The sequence below is a fragment of the Sturnus vulgaris genome, chromosome 1 (assembly GCF_052056855.1).
Source record: "Sturnus vulgaris isolate bStuVul1 chromosome 1, bStuVul1.hap1, whole genome shotgun sequence".
In the NCBI taxonomy this organism is placed as follows: Eukaryota; Metazoa; Chordata; class Aves; order Passeriformes; family Sturnidae; genus Sturnus; species Sturnus vulgaris.
Window position 1 is genome coordinate 26,974,224 of NC_142243.1, and position 27,160 is coordinate 27,001,383.

Below are 27,160 nucleotides of genomic sequence, written 5' to 3' on the forward strand. Positions count from 1 at the left end.
AAGAGGTAGCTGATATCTCCTCCCTCCTCGCTACCCAATGACCTCATTTTACTTCATTTTATTTTATTTTATATTTTATTTTATTTTATTTTATTTTATTTTATTTTATTTTATTTTATTTTATTTTATTTTATTTTATTTTATTTTATTTTATTATTTTATTTTGTTTTGTTTTGTTTTGTTTTGTTTTTAATTTTTTTTTTTTTATTTTAATCTCTGCATCTTGCCTACCACAGTTACCAGTGCAGGATTGTCGTGTTGCAGCAGCAGAGAGGGTTCCTGTGTCAGTGAGTGAAGAGCTCCCCAGGGCTCCAGCAAAGGCACTGTCCTGCTCTTGCCAGACTCATTGATGCTGAAGTGCACGATTGCTGATGGGCTATAAGAACTCAGGTATCGTGTCTAGGTGGGAAGAGTAGGTTAGACTAGATGGGTCGTTTGCCACAAAAAAAAAATAATTTTGTCGTACCCAAAATATTCACCATCTAAGGATTGTGATGGATAAGAGATAAGATTTTTCAGAGCCAGCCAAGGTGGTTTCACAATAAAAGACTCAATATTTTCCAGGTAATGAGGCCCTCCAATAACCAAATATGCCATATTGACATTACCCATGTGTTCATTTCCATTCTCATTTTCTATTTTTTCATTCTCAAAACATATAAGCTCACACTGGCTAGAACCTCATGAGCCTTGTCTCTTCATTTACCTATTATTTACCTTTATTACCTATTGCCAAATACTCTCTCTTCTCTCCCCCTATATAAGTCCAGTGCACATTTCAGCATCAGTGCTGCTGGACAAAATCAGCTCAGCTAAGTTTATCTTAGCTGCTATTTACTGTAGTTTGTGAGGGAGATTGGTGACACTGGTTTACTTGACAGCAGTTTTGCAGTCAGTCAAAAGTAGAGAAGTAATTTAATTCCAGTGCTCCCTCCAAAGAAAATCTTCGAAAGAACAATAATAAAAAGATAATAACATCAACACAGAAAGAAGCAGAGGACAGGAGAGACACTTCAGTTGTTTATTTCTCATCCAAAAAGTGTGCCTTTTTCATTATTCATGTGTTCAGTGCAGGGGCTGTCACACCCACCTGTTACTGAGGAATGGATTGGAAGTAGCTGTTGTGTTGTAGGAGCACTGGCATGAAGAGAGAGTAACAAAACCTCTGGTGATGGTGTGAATAATTGTAGACTCCAAACGTAAAAAACAGGGCAGTACCTGGTTTTATAAACAAGGTATCAGTTATTTTTCTGTATATGGGTCTCTGTTGGAGGCCTACCATTAACTTTCCTACATCTAACCTCTGACACAGGGCAGTTTAACTGGCCTAGACTTAGAAAATTCACCTTCCCAGGACACCACAGGGACCACTTGTTCTAAGAAAAGTGTCTCCTTGTTCTTCACTTTAACTTGGTACCTGTGTTTGAATGTGTCCACTTTAGCTCTTGGGAGGTTTCACTCTGAGTTGAACTGTGCTTAGCATTGATAGCAAAAGGAAATGTTACTTTTCTTGGTAGTGAATGTGTTTTCATTTCTGAGAGAGATGTCATTTAATTTGTAACATAAGAGGAAAACACAAGTGGCACTCTTAATGGAAAATATTAAACTTAAAAATTAATAATTGTCTTTCACTTCAATAAATACTTATCCAGAGGGTGTTGTTATTTTATCCAGCCCCTTAAAAATGCAAGGCAGAGCACTGGACACCTGAGTACCTCCTGGGGGCTCCTAGGTGTTATTTTCTCTCTCGTTTTTGTCCAGAGTGAAAATGTGTCTGTTACAGCCAGGACCTCAAAGAGGAAGCCTTTAAAAATGTATTGTCATCCACATATCCAAGTTCAGGCCTTAGGTATTCAAAAATGGTCTTGTATGTTGGGCTTAGAAATATGACTTGGCTCACGGGTACCTTGCTCAGACAGCTGGTGCCCTGTGTGCAGTTGCTCCTATATCCATTTGTCATTTATTAATGGAATTATTAGTGTGGTTTCCAGAGCTAGGACCCTAGCAATGGATGTGGGACACACACAAACCAAAAACACTGTATATTTGTAGAAAAGTTTCTGATGCAACCTTTTGTTCTTCCTCCATGGTCTTGTACCAAGACAATGGAGTACACTGGTAGTTCCAGTTAAGACACACATCTTAACACACACACGTATATATACATACACACAACTTTATATACAAACAAGCAGATCAGTTTTAAACTATCAGTAATTTTTTCAAGAGTCTAAAGTTCGTGATAATTAGCACTTAAAAAATGTTGTGAAGTTTTTCGTCGTTCGTGCTTTGACATGCAAAGGCTAATGTTTGTACTAAGAAAATCTGCTAAAGATTCATTGCTTTCATTTGCACCTCTGTCTGATTAATCTTTTTTTTTTGTTGGTCCATCACTTTTTTTTATCTGTTATGGTTCTTTGCTGATAATTTAACGTGTTTGAAGTCCCTCTTTGATTCAAAGAAATGAAAGTTGTATGGTATTGTTTGAAAAGGTGCTATTCCTGTTAAATAATGAAGTCATTCTGGTTTAGTTTTTTCACTGATAGGTCTCCATTTGGCTAATTGGTCTGATGACATGTGAAAGTGTTTAGAGGACATCACAAAAGTGACAGAAAAAACATGCCCCCAATTTGTTTTAGTGTTCTGTTAAACTTTTCTGAAGTTAATCCTTTCTTCTTTTTAAAGCTGTAAACATCAGGAGACATTATTAAATTGCTTTTGCCTCAGACTACAGGGGGCTTTAATGGAAAAGGGAAAAATGTTTGAAACTGTTGAGTCTTTGTTCTTTTTCTAAGGCAAGAACATTGGGAGTCCACACAATGGGATTTTAATAACTGGTGTTATTACCTTCACAGCAGTAAAAAGATGGGGGCACCTGGTTTTATGGAACTGGTTAAAAGGAAACTAAGCAATTCCATACAATATGTACTTGAAAAATCACCCAGAAGTAGAAATACATCATTTTCAAAAAGTCAAACAGTTCTATAGAACATATATATGAAGTCTAAGAAAATATTAACAGTCTCTCTCTATTTTGCAGGATCTCAAGTCCCACAGTGACACCTGGAAGCAGAGGTGCACTTCCCTGAGTAGTTAAATCATTACCAGCATCCTCTGGAGCCCTTGTGGGTACATGTGCACTAATGATGGCCCGTGGAGTAGTGACTTCTCCAGAACTGAGAACAACCCACGTGGCACATCTGGCCTTAACAGAGCTGCACTTCTCCTTTACCTCTTCTTTAACCAGCATTAAAACTCCCCTCAGTGCCCAGAGAGGCCTTGTGATGGCTCCATCTATGCATTGCCTGAGAAATTCCCAGATGTTGCAGGGTGAGCCATCCTTGGCATTCAGGCCATGGCCACTTCACTTACAAGGAGGTGTGTGAATGTGTGTTGTACATAGCAAGGGTAACTTTTCTGTAAAAGTGGGCAGGAAAAAAGATATTTACAGTATTATGTTACTGTACATAGATTCCAAGGAGGCATGTTTCATTGACTTTTAGAATTTTAAATATTTTAAGAATTGCAATTGATGACATGGAATCAGACATATCAGATCCTCTAGGACCTTGATATTTTTCTATTTCTCCCCTTGTAGTTGAAATAAATACTGAATTTATTGGCTTCAAATTAAACTGTTGTCAAGATACCATAGTATCCTTGGTGGACTCTGTGTTGTAATTAATCTGAAATTCTCTGGTATTGCCCCTGGGAGGAGATGCTTTGGGTTTTCAAATCACTTTGCCCATGTTCTGTGAATACTCTCATTTCTTTCTGTTTTTTATTGTTTCTTGAACAGTTGTTAGCACTGGACTAGGAAAACATGCAAATGTGGGAGCTCTGTCTGTCTGACTGACAGTTCTTGCTGCACAATCTCATAATGCTGTTGCAGCTCTCTGCTCTTCATAGCCCAACACTCACTGGAACTGCTGTTTCTAGTGCAAGCTGTGAGATCAAAGCAGATACTGTGAAAAAGTTTATTTTGTACTGCTTCATTTCGCATATTGTCTATTAATTGATCTCCTGAGTCATTTAAGGTCCTCACAACCTGTCACTGCTTTTGTAATTTCTGTTGTTTTGCTACGTACCCTGACATTATTTTTTTTTCAGCTTTTATTTATGAAACAGAAGAAATTGTAATAATTAAGGATTTTAGTGCAGGGAAGTTTTGTAAAGTTTATATGTTTACTAAATGTCTCATCTAGTTTGGTGATTCAGGCTGACCAGTGAGTTCTTTTTATACCCAGTTCAGTGAAGCTGACTTTTTTGTGTCCTTTGAATAATTTGCTATTACATGTTTCCAGAAGAGGTATGGCTGCTCTGGCTCTCTGCTATGCAAATAAGCTTTGCTGCTTTTCCCTAATTTTTTTTGCCCTTTCCTAACTACATGGTTGCTTATAAATTTTCCCACTGTTGTGGCTGTGGTTTATTTTCCATAGGCTCACACAGCTGTGTTTCATATCACTGTACACAAATACAGAGCTTGGTGCTCAAGCCTTGTGCCTTGGCCCTGTTATCATTAAATCATAGGGGAACTTTTGGGAATCAAAATTGGCTACAAACATAACTTCCCCTCGAGGTACTTTGCCTGGGAGTCCAGTGCATGAGAATCCCGAGTATTAAAGAGGGATTTGGGAAGTCATGTAGGCTCTGGTTATGGGTGAAACCATACCTGGGAGTTGAGCTGTTTCATCTTGCAGCAACATAGTGATTTTCTATGGAGAAGAAACAGAAACCTGACTCTGTTTGCTATTGAAAGATTACGAAATAGATATTTATTTTGCTGAAAAAGACATCCAGGTGTAACTACCTCACTAAGTTTACAGAAAATTTGCATCATGCTTAGAGATGAAGATAAGCAAGCAAGCCAACTTGTCATAATGGCAAGGTTTGCAAAGGTGTCACCCTAGACCGCCTGGCTATCAGCAGCACAGCATTCCCTAATGGAAGGGAGCTGGGTGCCCTCCCTGGCCAGCAGGGTTTTTTGTCTCTGCAAATGTTCCAGTGCTGTCGGCACTTTGTTCTGAATGCTTTTCCAGATGGGAATTCTACTGCTTTCTTTTCTCTGCTCCCTGGAGAGGGCATGCTTTAATTGTAAGAATCATGAATATTGGAGCTGAAATTTGCCCTGATGTTTCTCAAGGCCATATAGCAGACCATATATCAAAGTATGTTTTTGTCTACATGCACGTGAGTTACATGTTTTTCTTACCTTATTCCGAAGGAATGCTGAATATCTGAATGTGCTGGAATTTTATACTGATCGTATTTCTCTTCATTGTGACATTTACATTCCTTCTAATTCTCCTTTCATAAGAATCTTGTTCTTCTCTCTTCAGGTTAAGCCTCTTTTCACCATGCTGTGGGCTTGGCAGGCATGTTTCAGGTGCATCCCTGTGTGCTGTGATCCTTGCTGCTGAGGGAACACTCACACTGAGGAAAATGAAGACTGATCAGCTCCTCTACTTCTTGTATTTTATGATTTATGGCAATGCTACCTGCTGTAGACCATACCCCAGATCTGCTTCTAACCTACCTGGGACTGAAGGGCAGTAGATGCTAAGAGATGGCACAAGTTCCAAAACAAATTGGCCCCCATCATAAAAGTTAAAGCCACCTAAGTCTGCCAGATAGAGTGGCTGGTGGACAACTGCTGGCCTAGTGAGTCCTGACACATATAATACTTGGCTTGAGAGTGTAAATGCAAAAAAACCCAAGCATGCCAAGATGCTGTGAAAATTTTGCACTTTTCTTATTCTTTAAAGATTAATTTCAAATTTTCCACTATTTAATCTTTTGCTAGTAAGTTGTTTTATAAGATGTTGTACGACTGCTAAGCAATTCTTTGCTTATTCTCTCTGTCTTCACCAGTCATTTGCTGAGCTGTAGTTAGAGGCACTATTTGTCTATTTACTACCATAAATGTAAGATATTTTGAAATAATTTTACTCTGCTCTTGAGGAAGCCTCACAGCACATGCTTTGTCATGTCTTTGATCATATCGGATTTTTCTGTGGCTTATTGCTTTATGACATATTTTCCCTTGCTTTTCTTTGTTCCCTTACTGCTATCTTGCAGTGATTTGCAGTTAAATCTAGCTACTCTTTAGTTCACTTCAGGCACTTTTTTGTTCTAGTTGCTCATAATTTTAATACTTTCCATAACTACCTCACAGGCTTTTTTGACATGTCTGCTCAGCCAGTATGTTTTTGGCATTAACCAGTTGTCTGTCCACATTGAACAGTTTTCTAGCTCATTGGTATATTAGCTGGACAAAATGAGTGCAACTGGTCACCCTTGTGACACAACTTCTGCCATTATGGTTCAGATAAAAGTCTTGTTCATGCTCATAAATACTTATATGTTTTGTATAAAAAGTATAATTGTTGATTTTTTTCTTTAATCACATTGCTCTGCACACAGTGCAGTTTTAGTAAATTTAGGATTTTTGCTTCAGTTCTAAATTAAACTATCCTAAAAAACTAGCTTGGGTTTCTTATTAAAAATAGCAAGAAATGCCTCCAAGGTAATCTTTTCTTTCAAGCTTTTCTTTCATTTCTACACATTTTTCTAATGATTTGAAGCCAGACTGAATCTAGCTTTCAAAGGTTTCCTGTTTTCCTTTTCAAAACTTGATGTACCAAGATAAGATTAGTGTATCTCTGTTTATATAACTCAAAAAGTCATCTATTCTTTTTTCTCATCAGTCTGCCCCAGAATTCTCTCTGCTACTATGGAGCTGTTGCACTCAAAATCTTGCTTGCTTATATAAGTAAAGCTAAATAATTATTAGCATAACTGAAAGTGAAACACTCTAACCATTACTAGTCCAGATGTAACTGCTTAAAAAAGAAGGTTAATGCAGTTAAAATGTTTATACATACACCTCTTAGTGCCTACCTCCCAGTGTTAGGCTGATGTCTCCACTGCTCCTCTGGGTGCTGAGATTGGTGGGGTTCCATACTGGTGGCAGGGGTGGGGTGTTAGTGAATTTCCAGACTCTGGAGTCTTTCAGTGTGAGGAATATGATTTTTGTAGTAATTCTCGCTCTAGGATCAATTTGGGGCCATTTTTATGTGTCTGCCAAAACCCTTTTATGCCTTTGCTCTGTCTGCATTGGTCTGTTATTCCATATCACACCCAATTGACTACATATGGTGTCTTTTGGTATGTTAGACACCATATTTCTTTGTTATCTCTAAAACCAGTTCTGTCCAGCTCCAGGTCTGCAATCATCATGCTAGAGTCTTAAACACTATTCTGCACAGAGCAACTGCTTCTTACTGCTATCTTTATAAAACTATGGTTCTACTGTACAAGGACAAATTAAATGTAGACATGTGGTACCCTTCCTGCTATTCCAACTTGTTCTCCTCTGTTGATGCTCTTAGCAACTAGTTCACCTGGGTTAAAAGACTTCCAGAACATGAGAGAAATAAAGACAGAATATAGATGTATCTGTATCATGTGTCTGACAGTCAAATATGTACAGTGTTCACTTAAAGAACAGAGGAAAAGATTCTCCTCCCTACCATGTCGCAAAAAACCAAAACAAAACTAAACAAAACTAAACAAAACAAACAAACAAACGAACAACCCCCCCCCAAACAATAACAAAAAAATCCCACCTGCAAAACAACAAGAAAACTCCAAAATTAAACCAACCAAACAAAAAACCTCCACAAACAAATAAACAAAAAAAATCCAAACCAACCAACCAACCAAAAAGCAAAAACAAAAAAGAAAAAAGCTCTGGGAATTTGAAGACATGCACAAGCAATTGATTGTACAAACTCTCCACAGAGAAAATGAGACCACAATGAACATTCCTGTCTTTAGGAATTTATGGTAAATGGTAGATCTGAGAGGGTTTTTTGAAAAGCAATTTGAATGCAGCGATTTGGAGAATTCTTTAAAATAATATTTTTCCCTCTTTAAAAACAATTTAGTGTTCTTTATTTAATTTTCCTATGACCCTACTACAAAAAAAACCAAACAAACCAGCAAACCAACAACCCTCCTGATCCTGTTGCATATGAGATTTCTTGTTATACATGTAATTCAGTGTACTTAAACAGAGACTGCCCAGGACATTCTGCATGCTAATTGACAACTGCTTAAGTAGAACATAAAAAGCTTTAAACAATGTAAATCAGGTAATAATAAACATTATTATCACTTATATTATTTTCTTATCATCTCTATAGTGTTATTATTGGTATATAAATCCTTAAATAATAGCAGACAGCTTCATAGCTCATTGGAATTTGTTAAACATAAAGACAATTTTAATATGTCATGGCATGGCATTTTGATGAGACCCATGAAGTATTCTGGAGAAACATACTGTACTGCCATTTCATTGATCTAAGGTGGCAGATGAAAGTCTTGTCATCTGCAGTACCACCTCATTTCAAAGTGAATGCAGTTAGAGAGATGGCAATTTTTAATGTAAATAATGTTTTGCCTTCCTGAAGGAGCCCCTTGGGAGTCTTCAGGCCATTAGACTTCTGCCCTGGCTTCTTCAGCACTGCAATTCTGCAATAGGATTGGAGAGTCAGTTTGAGATTGATGATTAACTTCTCACTTGTGCTGCTAACCTTCCTTCTATATTCTGTAAAACTGAACAAATGACTGCTACTAATGTTTTGCTCATCAAATTGTAAGTGAAGGCCATTTAAGACAGAAATGTTGGATTTAGCTCCAGCTGCTGTTCTAATGTTGCAGAAAGCTTTTGTTGCAGTTCATTAAATTCAACTTCAGGCAGTCACAAAACTGCCAGCTAATTATTTTTTCTTTCCTCAGCTGAGTGAATACTGGTGTCACCAATTTCCTCTCACAAAATGGAGCTACAGAATTCTTCATTCTGAAGATTGAAGAAACAAAGTAGTGAGGAAGACACCAATATAATTCTGTTAAAAACAGGTAAGACTGAATCAGTGGAGCTTCATTTCCTACTAGTTTTTCAGACTATCTTGGAAGTCAGACTCTGTATGGGAAATTGGTTCTTTGCTAGTAGGTCACTGGACCTTTATTAAGAACTGTTAGTTTCTGTTTTGGGGACTAATAACCAAATTGGAGGTTACATGGGTTCAGCCCTCTGGCTGAAAAGGAGCAGCCCTGTGGCTGAGAAGTAATGAGCAGTAATTTTCCTCAGTACTGAGTGCATGGAGGGTTTTAATCTCTGTTATCTCAGTATAAAGTATGACAATTGCATTTTCTGGAATATCAAAACTAAAAATGAGATCCAGAATTGAAAGATACGTGTATGGAGATGTCACTTCCTGACCTTGCATACAGAAAATCTATCTGAATACAGCTCTGTTAACACATGGATGACACTAGACACCTCTTAGAAACTATTTTAAACATACCTCAAGATCATCTGTACTACCCATGACTTTAAGCTGTTGGTATAGCTTATAGATAAAGTAATTTAAATCAGAACATCCCTGTGTGTTTGAAATAACACTCCAGAACAGGAAATGTGAATAACCTCCTGCCATGGAGCTGCTCAGGGAATAGGGGTTTTGATTGATTCAGTCTTAGAGACATTACAGCCTGAGAATATTTCCAAACGAGTCCAACAAGGTTTCACCCCAGTATTCTTGGAAAAACAATAGATACTGAGAATTTGAGTTTATGTTAATGATTGTTTATTGTCATATCACAGTCAGGATTTCAAAGAGAGACTTCTCTCTTCTATGATTGTACACACAGAGGAGAGAGCCTTTACTATGACTTTACAATTAAAATTTACACAAAATGAGTATAAAAAAGGAACAGTAGAGAAAAATGTAAAGTAACAACAACAGAATGGCATGATTAAAATGTGTAGAATCAGGTATCCTCAAGGTTTTTAAATACATAGTTCCACCTTTAGTTGCAGGAAGAGAAGAAAATATTACCTCAGCCTCAAAATTCACATTTTCAATATGCATATTTTTACTTTTGACAGCGTGTCTTCATGTACTTGTAAGTTGTCAGCTGGGAACTGTTGTTGTCTCAAAGTGATCTTAAGAGTGAGAAGACACATCAAAAGAGAATTAAGGCTATGATAGCACTCAGTGCAAATCAGAAAAGCCCCACATAAGGCTGAAATCTGGCATTTGTGTCAAGCACCAAGACACAATGGGGGCACAGGAAGAAAGCTGTTAAGGGAATTGAGTTAGAATACGAAAGCGAGACACAAGATGTAACTCTTTGTCTTATATGAGAATTTCATAGTTTTTACATGACACAAGTTGTGTAAATTAGTTTGGGTTCAGCTTGGGAGAGGTTTTTGTAGGACTTCATTAAAAATAATCCGGACCACCCACAAACTGAATGTCCAGTCACAGTACTGATAACCATATTCTGGTCATGGGCTCAAATCGTACTGCAATCTCCATACAGAGATCTTAAGGAGCAGCACTGAGAACAGTTAAGAAGCTGATAATTAAGCCACATTTTGACATGTATAGGTAAGAAAGAGGGTTTGCTCTCTAATTATAATTATTTAGAGAAGGAAAAAAATATTTTTGTTTTGAAATACAACACTGTGATGAAACACTTTTTATTTGTAAGATAAACAAAACTCATTGAGAAACATTTTTCTGCCATTTTAAAGGATTATCCGACACTCTGAAGGGTATTTTTGAAAATAAAAGAAAAACTCATTCATTTTATAATTTCATTTCTAAATGTAATTCTGATAAATTTAAGGGCTAGGTTCTGAATAAAATCCACAAAATATTAAAACATATGTGGGAGCTTCTAACCCCTCATCTATAAATGGAAAAGTACCAAATCTTATTTTCTCTGAAAAGACAGAACTTCTTAGATACATCAACCCATAATATAACTATATAGGTTCAGTAATCGAACTGTTTGAAATGATATTTCAAAATGGAAAATTTTGAAATTATTTTGAAATTTTGATTTTGAAAATGGAAAATAACAACAGCTATGATCATGATCCTGTGGCTAAGTTTTACCTTCTCAATAGTGACAAATCGAAGGATTTTCCCTTTCCTAAAGGGGGTCCAAACCAGTCCCGGGGCTCCCAGCAGAGCCTTAAGAAGGCTGGGGTTTTGGGGGGACTCATGACCTGCTTTGAGCTCTTGTCCATGCAGCCTGTGTGCAGTTGTGTCCCTCCGTGCAGAGGCTGCAGCTGAGCTGGGTCAGCATGCTGTCCACCTTTTCAGCAGAGCTGCTACCTAACCAAGCTAGGACAAGCAGGATTAGGCAATATCCAACAGCATCAGCTTGCCAAGGCAGGTCAGAACAGCAGCACCAGACACGGCTCATGCTTCAGGCTGGAAGGGCAAGGTCCAGCACTGCCATGTGTGGATACAGCCCTGATACCCTGACACTGCTGTGCTCCCATCAGGCTCAGTCCTGGCCCAGAGAAAGAGGAATGGCATCTGCCCAATGCCATTCAAGGTGTGCCTTGAAGTAAACCTTCCAGCTTTTCTGTTTAAGCAGGACATAGAAAAGATGTCAATTTACAAAAGGATGTAGAGATGCTTCACCAGAATGTGAAACGCCCTCCCCAGCCAGGGGCACTGACTGCCCAAATAAAGGTAAACAAAATTCCACACCCTCAGCCTCTGCTGAAAAATAAACTAATGGGAAAGCAGAGACTAAGACACACACACCCAAAACATCCGTTTGTTCATCTGCCTGGTCATTACCTGCTTTTGGACAGACAGACAGATTCCCTGTATTAAACAAAAAAAAAACCCCAAAAACCCCAGAAGATTTAGAGATAACTTTTTCTGTAGCTTAACCGATAGTGATGCCAAGCAGATCCCAAATGGCTGCTCAAGCACACTACTGTTTCAGCAGGATGATTTTCTAGTTTCTCCTATTTTGTAGGTTTTCACATTACTGCAAGGCAAAAACATATACAAAGCTTACCTAAGTCTCTTAATTTACTCTCGCTTCACGTCCTTTCATCACAATCGTACTAGAAAATCATATTGTCCTGTAATGTCTTGAGATTCTTTCTAAAATAAAGAGTACCCTTTCCCATTAATCTAAAAGTCTTGCAAACAGTTTCTTTACTGAATGTGAAGACTACCATCCTCATTAGTACACCACAGCTAATTCTCTAAATTTAAATGAGAATTTAAATTTTCTTCTCTCAGATGTTTTTTAGCTGGTTAGAAAATTTTGCCTGTATTGAATTAAGCACATTTAAATGATCTAAAAATTCCTCTATTAGGTTGCAGGTGGGAATTTAAGACCAATGCTTCTGTGGTTTTACTGTGGATTCCAGCAGGAGAAAAGGTATGTAGGAGTTACCTGTGAAAATCCTGAAATGCCTCAAAAACCAGAGTTGTGTGCTCTCAAAATTATGTTTAAATCGTTTAGGCATTAGCTTGGAAAATTACTCGGGAAGTAATAACTACTGAAACAGGACAAACCCCCCACGATATGGTGTGTACATTACACAGCAGAACTGGACATGAAAGAAACTGAGTTTTGGAGAACAGAGAGAGCGAATATGAGCAATTATGAAAAAGTGCAAAGCGATTTCTTTTCTTCTTTTTCTTCTTGTGTAGGTACAGTGACAGATTCAGCTTCTTGTGAAGTGAATAGATATCTTTTAGTGAGATCTTGATTGATCCCTTATTCTCTACAGAAGGATTGTTTTTTCTGATATAAAAATGGCAAGGAAGAAAAATTTATTATTTTTACTACATTTATTGGATATTTATAAATAGACTAAATGTGTTTTGTAGATTTCAAAGTCAACTAGGACTGTAGCAACAGACTTGATTGGCACCATAGCATCAGAAACTATTTTTCTTTTTAAATAAAAAGACTAATTTTTAGCAAGAATATGTTTGCTAATGCCTTTCAGAAAAAAAAAAAGAAGAGACTATTTAAAAGGTGGTCATATTTTAGGGATCTGGCTTTTATTGTTACTCTATCCCAGCATAGTATACTACATTTATTAAAAAAAGACATTAAATGATTTTGTGTTTATATTTATTGTCAGCAATACATCAGTTATGTAAAAATAACCCAGATGAAAATGTAAGACTTGTTACATTTTCACATCATCTGTATTAACTGAATAAAGCTTAGTGACAATATACACAAATTTGCAGTAGAAGTTGTACGTAAACATTTTGTGCATTAAAAAAGAAATATACATAATTTAAAAAATAAAAATGCATTACACAATTTACAAATTAACATTAACAAAAAAAAAGGTAAACATTCCTCAGACAGCTGCCTCTTCATTCTACAAAATAAATATTCAAGTAAATTAATAGGCAAAATAAACTCTTAACTCTTAACAATTTACATAAAGGTAAAAAGACAGATTTCCATTTAATTCAAGGTATATTTTACAGTGATTTACACATAGAGTTTTAAATTGGTCTCTTCAAATTTTAGGATTGGAAAAAAAAACTTTATTACATTTTGGCAGAAGAAAGGGGGTTTCAAAATTGATGCTTTATACCAAATATAAACAGGCTTGTGCAGTTGCATCAAAACTTCAAAAAGGAACTGCTCCAGGACTCAAAGCAGACACAGTAAGCTAGAAACTACAGTTTTAAAAAGGAAAATATAAACCACCACATCAACAGGAAAATATCTACTTTGCTATTTTCTGAATGGTTTATTTGATCACTGGAAACATTACTTTCACAAACTAATAATCTACAGTAGTGGCTGCTTTAGGCACTGGATTTGTAGAAGCACTCTGATTTTTAAAGCAAATTGCTTTTCATTCTATATTGATAATTCACATATTATTTATTTCTGTTTCAATGCTAGAGGGCTTAATCACCTTTGCAACATTTAGATTTACATAAAATTTCAGCCCTCCTTACAGCCTAGTATTTTTTCCTTGATAATGAGGGAAGCCATTCTGGCTTCAAATTTCCATGCACTTTGTTCATAGAAAAAATAACAATAAAAATGCACTCTAGATTTTAAATGCAGCACTAGTATGATGCAGATGTGCACCAGATATTCACTGATCAGATATAAAATGTAACACATACTAAAATACTTGCATGGATTGCAAAGGCCAAACATACTTAAAAAACCCCTCCTATCTCTTTGTTTATCCTTTTAATGTGGTAAGAAAAAGGAGATGTCATACCTTTACCTTCAAGTTATTAAATGCTTAGATTTAGGACATAAAAATCTTCAAGGCAAGAACTAGGCAACAGCTCCTGCTAAGACCAGCCAGTGCCATAAATAAAGATGACTCATTGCCAATGAAAGAAACCCTGTTCCCTCAATGCCCTCTTGGTCCAAAACTATTCAACAACACAGAATCAGACTTTTAAAAGAACAGAAATCATTATTAAAATCTGTTTCCACATGTAGTTATTGTTCTTTATAATTTTTCCATTTTTTTGTATGTGTGACAAAAGAGAACCAACCATGTTTTTCTTGTTTTCTACTCAAGAATGCTGAAAATTAAAACTATCAAGATTTCTATTTTTGCAATGGATCTTTACAAAGTGATGTAAGACTGAATGCTCCAGTCCTGAAACACATATATGATTGAACCACTGCTGTGGCAGGGGCCACAAAACTTCATCAGCTGCAGCTGGTTCAAGGTACAAAACGAGAAGTTAAACCTGCACCAGTGATTGCTACCATTGTTCCTCTGCTCAGCATTCCCATTTGGGGAATACCTACACAGTGGGGTGAAGGTAATTTTCTTGATGCAGTAACATCATACTGGTAATATGGCAGCTAAGTTAAAGTAAGACCATAATCTCTCTTGAATAGCCACAAAATGCTCATTGGTTTCAAGAATTATTCTACATAGAACAAAAATGTGTATTTTTAAGAACTGATATCACCCATTAATGTCCATGAGAGTCTTGTCATTGATTTCAGTGGATCTGGGCCAAAGTTTGCAAAGCTAATTTCATTCAGTGTGCAAAACCTGGTGCTTCTTGAGTAAATAGAGTGATGAGTAGGCAGAAGTGGTTTAGGTTATAAAAAAGACCTGAGAACCTAATATTGAACTTTATGTAACAATTATTTTTGAGAGGTTGCCTGATAAAGCTTTGTATTGCTTAGTAGTGGCACAGTCACTTGTAGGTTCTGGCTGCACACAGAAGCCATTTGAGGAGAATAACCCTTCTCAGGTCATGGATCACATCCATAACAGCCATGTCACATGACTGGCAAGTCCATGAGCTTCATGTTGGAAGCCTAACACTGAAAAGCCATAAGCATGGAAGAGGTTAACAGCGAGTTTTCACACTGCCACAGTTTTTAAAAAAGTCATGAGTACTAAAATGGCAGAACTATTGATCTTATTGTTTACTTGCCAGTACACTCAGGAGTTTAACTGAATAATTAAAATAGTCTAATGAATTATAATTAGAAAAGATAAAACGTCTCTGAGTATTGCACTGCCAGTAACAGTGAAAAAGCTCTCATTAACAGAAGGAAAGAAAAGTAAAACCATTTTATTTTAGTTGAACAATCAGAACACCTTTTCAGACAAGAAGTATGTCACTCAGGATTACAGGGCAACCACTTTTCTTTTTCTTTTCTTGTTTTTCTAACAAAGTTAACAAATATAAAAAATCTAGTCATAAACAGCCTTCAAAGTACAATTAGAAACCAGCAGGACAATCTATACCAGTATAGGTAGATGGGGCAAGAAACTAGACACTTGTATTACTGCCATGGTGTAGAGTACAAATGGCTGCTGTGATGAGGAACGGTGTGTGTGTACAGCAAACGTCGTAGCTGATTCCATCCCGTCACAGTCCAAACTGAACACTACTCTCTTCAGGATTCAAGACCTGTCTACTTGACACTCCTTGCACAAGATACATCATTATCCTTTCTGAAAAGAGGCAGTTTCTATGGCAATACTAGTTAAGTGCATATCATGCTGCACTAATATAGTGCAAAAATTTGCCTTACACATAGCAAAAAAGATGCAGGCAACAGTTTGAGTTAGAGAAAGTAGAAACGTATTGTAACATTTACAGCAGGTATTCTTTTCCAGACACCAACCACTAGAAAATAGTGAATCTGAGAATGCCTCCTTTCTGGATGTGCACATGAGGCCTTTATAATTTGGCGTGGTAACAGGACAGAATTTTGCAAGTGAGTCATTGCCCTCTGAAACGCAGGTTAACACAAGTTATCATCGACTGGCAAACTGTTGAACTTGCTCAGTGGGTTAATCCCAGTTAAAAGTTAATATTGTACTAAGCACTAAAATGCTCTTCATCACGTATATAATCTGATAGAATAATACATATGGTTCAACTGAGTATATATGTTCTGTTTGAATATAAAGAGTCATAGACAGCTTGGTACAAACTCGTCATGCGTACTGAATATACTTGGTTAATGATGCAGGGGCTTCCAAGTGTTAATACAATGTCAGCTACAGTATTCTGGAGGCAGAAGTGGTGCTCAGTTCTAAGACTGAGGAAACACCACAGATCTCCAGCTGCAGTGTCTATTAGTGTGATTCTGCCTGATTTCTCGGTGCTGATGGTCTAAAGTAAAGCAATAATACCTTGAATATTGTAGGCATTATGAAATCCATCCTTCTTTATCTATGGTGCAGTTACAAAAAAGAAAAATTCAAAACACTTAATCCACTCCATAGAAAATCCCTGTGGCTTTGGACACTTTCTGATTTCATTCCTTAGTTTAGACTCCATTTGTCACCATGAGAAGTCGTATTTTACATGTCTGCATCTCCATCATAAGCCAAGGTTAAAGGTTTCAGTCGGTTGTTCTGCCTCCTCTGGGGCTTCTTTGGCTTTTTGCTGAAACAATAAGGTATTTGTAAATAGAACAAGCAACTAAAAACACAGAAAAATGTATTTCAGTGTGAAATGAAAGACGAGCATGTTGATAATGCATTCAGTTGTTTGTTTATAAAACCTATAAGCCTAAAACCTTCAGTGGGATCACGAATTATCTCTTTATCAACCCAAAACAATATCTAATTCAAAGCTCAGTTGTTCAGAAACAAGCTGTTATGGTGCTGATGTGACTTGATTAAATCCTTGGCAGGCATTCTTGCAACATCACTCAGTTTTCAGAAGAATTCAGAGCCTGCCATGCAATATTTGGTCATGTATCAAAGCTGCAATCAGGTTCTTTTAAATTATATGACTCAAATATTAAACCACTCTCGACACATCAAGGGTTTCTGCAGGAAAGATCCATCTTTTGATTGGTTTTATCTCATTATACTTGCTGGAATGACTACAATTAATTCTAGATGTTATAATCAAACCAGTCATTAATAGCAGAGGTATGTTTTTTTGCCATAACATTCCTTGCCTAGCCTTGAATTAGATTTTAATCCAGCAGTATTTCCAACACATCTGATATGGTTTTAAAAATTTACCAGGCCGAAGGAAAATGAATGTTTATCCATGCTTTAGTACTTGTCTTCTCTTATAGTGCAATGTAAGCATTTCTTTAAATTAGGCCTGTGCATCCTCAGTCTTGTCCAAAATCTTATTTCAGCTGCATCACTTAGTTTGCTCAAATATGAGTCTTTTATATGAAATCTTTTGCTACAAGGATTTGTCACAGGACCCAGTCCAAACAATCTGCAGTGTTGTTGGATGCTAATAGATTTCTTTTTCCTCAAACCCCACCACTCCCAAAACCCAACCAACTTACCACAAAACAAACAAACAAACAAACAAAAACAAAACACCCCAAAAACCAAACAAAACCCAACAACAACAACAAAATCAACACACACAAAAAAAACCAAACCAAACCAAACCAAACCAAAACAAAACAAAAAAAACAAAACAAAACAAAACAAAAAAAAAAAAAAACAAAACCAAAAAACCCAAAGACATTTTTATATTACTTAGACAGAAGTGAGGTTTTGGGCAAAGTTTGCTGAATGGCAAACTTACCCAGAAGCCCCCCAAACGCCTACTAATGCAGTACAGCCAAGAGCCTGATGTATATGAGCACACTTCCCTCAGCTTTCACCTGTACTGTTATCTGGATCAGAAATTCCAAACAGGATCTAGAAACCTTCAGGGAGCACAATCTCCAAGGTGACTTGTTAAAAAAATATTATTTAATGCATTAAAAAGATGAAAGATTTCAGATTTTTTTTAGTTCTGCATCTCTGTATCTTGTCAAATATAAAATACGATTTGCCTAGTTATTCAATTTCCTTCTTGCTATTTCTCTCAGCATTTTTTTGATACAGACGCAATAAAATTATTCTGGACACTGTATATAACAACTGAGATAAACTGAGCAAAAATGAACTGTACACTAAGATATCCCATATTTGTAAGTTCTTATACCCTCAGAAGAGCATGTGGTGATCCATCATCTAGAGTCCAACCAGAATCTGCTAACCTGAGTCTGTACAAAAGGACAGGGCAAATTAAACATTGCAGTTCACAGAAGTGCCTGCAGTTTCTACAGCAGCAGATGTAAACATTTTCATTACAGTCTGTGAGGGGACTGTTTTCTTATAAATAATTAAAGAACTCACCAGGCTAGATAGATCATAGAAACAATAAAGATGAGTAAAACAAATGCACCAGCAGCTACACCATAAACCCAGGTCTTCAGCCTCCCATCTAAAAGGAATGAATGTTAGTCAGTAGTGTTTGAGTTAGTCTTGTTTAATTATTAGTTCTGATAAAGCATAGAAATACTTTCATAATCCAAAATAATTGTCTTCACTAGCAATTACAGTCTAATCAGAGTAAATATTGTTAAATAACAGTAATGACTTCTCTGTGCTCTGCTTTTCAATTGAAGTCAGATAATTCAAATAGAGCTGAGATCTGGGGCAGAGGCAGTGGGTGAGAAACCCAGAAACTCAGCTTTGGGGCTCTCTGGTAGCGAGCAATCCTTCAGTGTGGTCACAGGGCAGTGCACCAGCCTGGGACTTATTTAGCATTCCATTCCTTTCCATTCCATTCCATTCCATTCCATTCCATTCCATTCCATTCCATTCCATTCCATTCCATTCCATTCCATCCCATCTCTGGTAAAGCAATCTGGCTGTTATTTTTACTGCTGCTACTATTTACTTGTATGGTTTTTATTCTTGTTCCTATTTACTAGAATGTTTTTAAATGTCTTTAGCATGCTGTACGTCATCCATCTCTTAACTGCACATTCACAACTTTTACTACTGCATAATGTAGTAAAATTTTAAAATTTCTTTCCCTACCAAATGCAAGTTTTGTTGTTATGAATAATTTCTCCTCACAGAATAAAAATACACAAAAAAAGACAACCCATGCCCATAAATAAAACAACTGTCTGTTGTTAATAAGGACTGTATTTATGTGCAGCCTGTGCAATTTGTATTTTGGACACGATGTCCCTGGAGGTTTAGGCATACACACCACTCTTCTTCTTGCCTCAGATGTACCCATGTCTACAAGGAAAATGATGTGGCTTTGTCTATGGGGTTTTGATCTGCCACCAAATGATTGTATCACAACTAAAGGTGACTGCATGTTTTTTGACTCACTACTTTTATCCAACTAATTTTTAAAATTTCTAAATAGCTTTCTGTAAACATTGTTTTCCAGGCGAAGCCTTGTTGCATTTCCTTGACAATTAAAAAAAATCAAAATAATTATAAACTGAATTATTTCATTTTCAAGTGGTGCAAGTTTTATTTTATGAAGTTGTGTAAGCAAATGCAGCTAGTTCTTCTGACTAAACAATTAGTTTGAACCAAACTAAGTCAGAACCAAAAGACATCATCAATACAGTTTGTATTTCCACAATAATATTAACAGAAGTTACACTAAGATGGCTTGGTACACAGTAGTGCTCTACATTGCTATGCAGTTAAGCTCAGGCTTTCTGGTTTGTAGCAATGCAAAGTCTTGCTGTCATATGGACCAGTTGTTTAAGACTAATCAATTTCAGAACATTTTACCTTCATTATCTTAATCAACCTAATGAAACATTATAACTGACAATAACTGACATAACTGAAATAACATTAGAGATTAATGGAACAGTAGATTTGACCTGACATATCCTATGATATGATAATATCAATGAGAAGAATTCAGACTTTAGTACTGCGAAATAGGTTAGTTTCCTCTCTCCTTGGCTTATTTCCATTGGTAAATGTAAGAGGTTTAGGTTTTATTCAGGTTGGCTTCTTTTAAAATAGTAACATCTCCTTGAAAAAAGGCTGGCAATATTTTGTATACAGATTTATTTGTTTTTGTCAAAGCAAGGAACTCTGCTAATGAGGTCATTCTTATTATGCAACTACTGACATTAACTCAGGCTTTCTGAATTTCCTCTGGAGATTATTTCTAAATATGCAAAGGAATTGGCATCTCAGATTCATCTTTTTGTGGTAATACCTCAGCCCAGACAACTGAAGAGGACAGTTTTAATACCTTCCTTTCTGGAACTGCAATGTAATTTGTGGAAGAAAATGAAAGAACTATTTTAGGTCTAGACTTAGAAACTGTGAGGAAAAGAATAATCATGCTGTAGTAAACCCAAACCTGTCCAAGAGATATCCAATCCTGAAATAAAACAAGCAAGCCTAAATCTCATCTGAATTGGAAAATTTTCACTTTCTCTCACACGTGCTCGTAACTTCACTGCATAAAATATTAGTTCGATTGAGTATGTTTGAGATTATCTGAACTGTCTCCTTCCCACCTAGAATTACATTGGTGATTTTTCATGAAGTTTCTGAAATGTACTTGCTCCAAAACCCTCCCTGAGCTCACATGAGTGTCCATATTCCTAAAATGTTGAAGGTGACTGACTGATATTTGCTTATTGTTATCACTCTGCATGCTACAACACACCCTCTGTCATGTTCAGGAGGGGTTAGCTAAAGTGAGTAAATGATAACATATTTGGTAAGATGCTATTTTTTAAAAGAGGACCAGAAAAGTTTAATTTTCTATTTTTTATTGTTGATTGAAGTACTTGGAGTAAAGACCATTTTATTGCAGGTATCAAATATAATATTAAAGTACAAATAATAGTAAATACTAGTAGGACTAATGGGATCTAACATAAATATTTCTAATTTCTAACCCAAACATTATTTAATCTGCTTGTTAGAAATATTTTTATAAATCTCAACTTGAAACATCTTACGAATTATATATGTAAAGATAGTGCTTTCAATCCTGCAATTAAAAACATCAAAAAACCCTTTAGAAATAAATGACCACCATAATACACAAGTGTATTAGTATTATTTAGCCCTATGTGATTTAAGAGATACTTAAGATGATAACTAATTGCTCTCTTCTGTATTAATAATATTTTGGACAAGCAATGTATCTTTTTATGTGAAAGTATTTTGTTAATTAAAGTGTTTTAATCCAAATATTTAGTAGCACTAGAAAATATTTACTGACATCTGATTACATTATGGATTTTATGAAGTATTTTTTATGATGTAACTCTTGCATGTAAGTCTTTGCTCAACTCTAAAGAACATGGTCCATCATAAGAGCAAATACTGCTCATAGAGACTTAGAGCAGGCCTATGCTAAACATCAGTATATGGTTAGCATTTACTAACATGAATTAGTTTAAATACGGATATGTCAGAAAAGCATTAGCATACCTATACTTATTATTTTCCTACAATATATGCTACAGCTATAAATTTTAAGAAGCCTTTACTCTTTGCAGCCTTCAGTGCTATCCCTTCATTCCTCTGTCAACAGAATTATTGGTTAAGACACCATAATTCAATATATTGGCTTGTAGCTTTGCACCAAACTCCCTTCTACAGTCACTTTTCAAATTGTTTCTGTGAATTTTAACAGAATGGTAGAATGGCTAAAAGGAAATCTGCAATATAAGATTCCACTCAATACACTGATGGAGTAGTGAGAGGGGCTAGGCGTTTACTTATGTCTCTTGCTTTGTTTTCAGTGGGGTTACATGCCTGCCTCCTTAAATGAACAGTCCAGGGCTTTTCTGGTCTTCCTAGGTGTACAAAAATATAAATGCCAGACGCTGCAGCAGTATTTAGCACTAAGAGCTGCTCATTACATGACTTCACCTGGCCCAAAAGGCTGTAGAAACCAGGTCCTTCCCCGTCCTGACTGGTTACTGGAAGGCTGGGTAGGGTTCACAGCTCGACTGGTTTTCACATCTGCCTTTTTGTCCTCCATGGTGGGGATCACCACCACTGGGATGAGAGTGCACTGCTCGAGTGTGCCATCAGAGGACATAACTTCAGTGTAGCCGTCTTCACAAGTGCATGTTCTAGTCTGTAGGGAACAAGCGTTTTACAACGTGTAGCAGAAAAACAAGGTTTTCTGTGAGCTATAAAGCATAACAACATGGATGACTGGAAGAGAAGACTGTTTTGATGAGTGCTAGCCTGGAGGGTACTTCTTCATATATTTTTATGCAAGTTCATACCGTAGCAACAAAGATTATTTAACATTTAATTGAAAGGTAGAAAATTGTGCGAGGTGGATTTTAACAAGTTTGTGACTAGTAAAATCTCTGAAAATACTTTTTGTTGGCATAACGTTTGTGATCAAGAGATGTGTGGGAAGCCCTCGTGGGAGTGTTCTATGCTCCAATGCAGTAGCACATACCTCACTGCAGTAAGCGTGGGGTTGGCTGCACGGTGGGTTACATGACCTGTCAGCATCTGGTTGGCGCATCACTAAACAGCCCCCTGTAGGACAGAAAATCATATTTTCACATGGTAATACCTCACCACTGAGGAAATTACTGGCTGCAGTATATCATGGATCAAAATCTTGTTGCAGATTTGAATGTAAAAGTCCTTCTTTTATCGCAAGGCAAAGGATAATTGGAATCAAGTATTTTCTTATATGTAGAGTAAGGATACAGCAAATGTATTTAATTTCATGTGCCTTTTAGAGAACTAATATTTGGCAGTGAAGCCTTTTGTTTTCCCCTTTTTCGCTTAGGTAGATTGCCCAAAAATACAATTTAAATGCTTTGTTGTATTCAAGGGAACAGATTTGGTTCTCTAGGGCCCTCCTTTTGACTTACACATTAAAACTGTGGCCACAAGAAAAATCAAAGCATCTTTTTTATTTATATCTTTTCCTGTTGAACTGAAAACAAGTTACTCATCCTGTTTATGAAAGGATACCTGTTTTCTGCTGCTACTGGGTCACTTTTACACATGCCTGTATGAATCAAGGCTTCATGTTAGTTGAGATTTTATGAAAGGAAAGCAGATTTATCAGTAAAGCACGTACTGAAGGTTACAATATGGATGATATTGTGGGTTTTCAGTCTTTTCTCTTTTTATACAGATCTAGTTTTCATTTCTATAGCTTCATACATAGTGCAGTTATTGTTATGGACCAATACACACAATCAGGCTTTCACTATCATTTCAGCCAGACCTTAAAATACATTTAGAATCAATTTGAATTTACCTGTGTTTCCTTTTAGCTTATAGAAGAGGGATATGCATCACATTATTTCAAATTTGAACTTCTACAGGATAATTTATCATGCATCTCCCAGATTAATACCATTTTTATACTGGTGTGATATGATGATGAAATCCTGATAGCTGAGGTTGGTCACAACCATAGCAGATGCAGTTAGTTGTGGTTACGTAGATCCAAGTGTTAACAGGATGGCTGGTGAAGAACAAAGAAAACCCTGCTGGTTGCCATAAGTTTTCCCCACCCCCAGAAAAGAAAATCATACATCCTAGCATACAAATCACATGCCTGTGGGAATCTATGTAATAAAATATCAGTCATCCAAGGAAGCAGAAGGAAAGAGTTGCCTCATCGCCCATGGGAAATAACACCTTCAAGTAAAAAAGAACTATTCAGCACAATGATATTATGCAAGTAAATAGAAAAAGACCTTAAATTACCAACAGATCTCACAATAACTATTTAATAATGTCTGAATTAAAATACACTATGTTAGAGCCAATGTGCAGGAATAAGGCTGACAAGACACAATAATCAGAGATATGGGTTGCTTCTGAATCAAAATAGTTAATTTAAATAAATCATGTATGTGCATCTATCACATCTACAAGCTCACAAATACTGTAATTTATACAAAACACTTTCAGAAAATGTACAAATGCAAATTAAAATCTGGTACACTACTGTATATTTAATGTAGAGATGTTCCCTCTATATTAGATATTAATAGAACAGAATACTTTATTTAAGAGCTGCATTTGAAAACTATCATAAAATCCATGAAAACTACAGTTTTTCATTTAACAGAAACACATGAAAAATATAGTTTTGTGTTGCATGGAGACAAGTGATTGCATGTTCTGGAATATTCCAGAAGTCTTGCTTTCAAATCAGAAAGTTACCACAGCTTTAAAGCCACATACAAACAAACTTTGAAACAAAAAGTGATACAATATAGGTTTGAGGTTTGTCTCCCTCCCATTATGAAAAATCTGCCAATAATACATAGTCATACATTTGTCTTTCCTAGAATTTATCACAAGTCTGTATTCAGTCACATCAGAAGAAATTATTATTTTCATGTGACTGATGGTGATTTATGAATATATTCTGATTTTAACATCTCAGAGACATAATCTCCAAGATGCTATTTACTTCAAATCCTATAGGACCTTTCATAGATAATATCCTATATTAATCTCAGTAAGAATCCTTACTCAGAGATATTAATCTCAATAAGAATCCTTACTCAGAGTTTTACTTACCATAGAAATATCTGAGCTAAGCAGGAAGCAATCAAGGTGCATAAATTATGACCTGTTGCACTTCTTGTGAACAAGATACGTTTTAATAGTCCCATACAAGGTAGGATTTGCAAGAGACTTTGAGCTATGATTTCAACTCCTTGTAAAAATAATACAAATATCTTACTTCTACTGCTGCAGCAGACAGTAGTGGTAGACTCCATCATCAAGAAGTACTGTGGTGGCAGTACATAAGTCACAGCTCCCCTGCTGTGACTCACCTGACAGCAGCTGGCATTGAGGATATGTTTACATTCTCTGGGATTCTTTTGCTATCACTTGGTCTGGTGCAAAAATTATTTAAATAAATGCATAACTCTTAGCTTGAATGAATATTATCAATATATAAATCCATATAAACAGATTCATATTAAGATTTTTTTCCTGAGATCTCAGTCATTCCTAATTCATGTTCTTTGTACTTTGGCTTGCACAAAAAGTCACGACATCCCATAGCAGTCCATTATGTATCCTGATACAGATTTATGGCATTGAAGTAAAGAAATCAACTAATATAACACATTTATTAAAATTGTATATTTTGAAACATTAGGGAGATATGTCATATATGGATGATATTATCAAGCTCTGCAACTTTCTCTGCTTTTGTATAGGCACTGAAATGATCTGTAATACAAACAAATTTTATTTGCTGCAAGGCCTGAAATTTGAAACCCTACATTTAGAAATGTAAAGATGCCTATGGTAAAAAAACCTCAATCAAATACAATGTAAAACATTTCAGGTCCACTACAGAAGATAATATTTATATTTACTTTTACCATTACATGCTGCACAATTCTAGAAACGAAAGCACATCTTTAATATGCAAAAAGATGATGATTTTCATTTTACCCCAGGAAGTGTTTTTAGCACATCCTTCTTAATTTTTTTTTGTTTGTTTGTTGGGAAAACACATTATCCACCTTTTTTTCCAGGTTTTTTTTTGTGTGTACATAAAAAGAGTAGTTACCTGTGACGTTTAGACCATCTGACCTTTGGCACCACACAGTCCGAGAAGATCCCTTCCATGGGCTAGCCATCCACTTGTACTCATAGCACTGGCCATCTGCACAGAGAACATTCCCATTTCAGGAAATTTGATGACAAGGTTTTAGACTACAACGAGCAGCAGCCACACTCATCAGCAGACCATCCTCATTTTGTGACCACGCTCATTATGATTAATGGCTTGTACAGTTAAGTATCCCCTTTCTCCTACATCCAGCACTGCACTGCACACGGGGAGCTCCCAGGGTCTCCTGCACTTACTGGACATAGAGAATAGACCAGATGTGTCCTAGACACTACTAGGATTATGAGTAAGCCTAATGCAGTTAACAGGGCAAAGAAATGTTTCCAATAACCTCATAATGGTTGTGGCCCATCTGTTGTGCAAAACTCATTTAGGGGTCAGGTTCCTTTCCTGGTAACACTGAGTTTCAGCTTGTGCTCCAGGGGTGGTGAAGAGGCCAGGGCTGCATCCAGCTTCATGTCTCAGCTCTTCTGAGCCCATCTCATATGGTCTGGGATGAATCATGAAGTCCTTCTGCATCTTAGCTCTCTATTATAAATATAAAATTCCTTTACTTCTGATCTGGCCTCTGAATGGGCAAGTGGGAACAGGAAACTACTTTTCTTAGACAATTTGTCTACTACCAGTGGTAAGCATGGCTGAGACATTTCAATGACATTGTCATGCATTTAACCATTCAAAGGGTAGAGAGAAATTTAAATCTGGTTATGAATCAAAACTCAGAGATTTATTTTTGTTAATGTTACTAAGTGTATAAGGAAACTCTTTGTCCCATATAAAAAGAAATGTCATTATTAAAAAAAGAATCATTCTAGAGGTGTAACATATGCTAGCTGCCACTTGAAAGTTTTTCTCTTTACAGTTGATATATGGAAAACAACAATTTAAGTGCATTTCTGTTTATCAAATTTGTATTTGCCTAAAATCGATACCATGAACAGAAAGAAAACAAAATTATGGATGGTCTGTATTTTTTTTCTTACAGGAACCAGCCTAAGATATATTTTGATGCTTACCATTGCATGGTCTTGTTTCCAAAGCCTGTTCTGGGCAGAGATGTTGATTCTCTAAGTCCTGAATGATCACTGACCTAGATCGGACTTGTATTCCACCAAAACCAAGATCCTCACCATTAACACAGGTTAGCTGGCAAAGGCTCCATTCTGACCACTCTCTCAAGTAACAGTCTCCTGTCAAAGAGCAGTTTTATAAGATGAATGATCATTGTACGTGAAGAATTTTTTTGCACTGAATCTGTCTTTAAAAAATGTCCAAGTACAGTTTCTTAATTTTCCTTTTTTTCCCTTTCATTCCTCTTTTTTAACTTGACTCATAGTGTAGAAAAAATAACATTTTGATACTATCTGAATGTCTGTGTCATAGAAACTAATATAAAAGGATTATACAAAGGCCTA

At 36.3% G+C, this 27,160-nt stretch overlaps 1 protein-coding gene and 1 long non-coding RNA gene across 2 annotated transcripts in view; one reads left to right on the top strand and one right to left on the bottom strand.

Annotated features, from left to right (window-relative positions):
* The first annotated feature begins 237 nt into the window (after positions 1–237).
* LOC148225123 (uncharacterized) lies at positions 238–26,892 on the top strand. Its single transcript, XR_015802685.1, has 6 exons — positions 238–390; positions 3,041–3,378; positions 5,340–5,661; positions 8,806–8,925; positions 12,209–12,273; positions 26,731–26,892. It is a non-coding gene; the product is annotated as an uncharacterized LOC148225123 (long non-coding RNA).
* THSD7A (thrombospondin type 1 domain containing 7A) overlaps positions 12,884–27,160 on the bottom strand; it is a 190,614-nt gene continuing 176,337 nt past the window's right edge. The window contains exons 23-28 of the mRNA XM_088162275.1: positions 26,762–26,935; positions 25,683–25,778; positions 22,569–22,651; positions 22,022–22,232; positions 18,488–18,575; positions 12,884–16,769 (exon numbers count right to left, since the gene is read on the bottom strand). Coding sequence (XP_088018401.1) covers positions 16,685–16,769; positions 18,488–18,575; positions 22,022–22,232; positions 22,569–22,651; positions 25,683–25,778; positions 26,762–26,935 — 737 coding nt within the window. The 3' untranslated portion in view covers positions 12,884–16,684. The remainder of the gene's footprint in view (positions 16,770–18,487; positions 18,576–22,021; positions 22,233–22,568; positions 22,652–25,682; positions 25,779–26,761; positions 26,936–27,160) is intronic.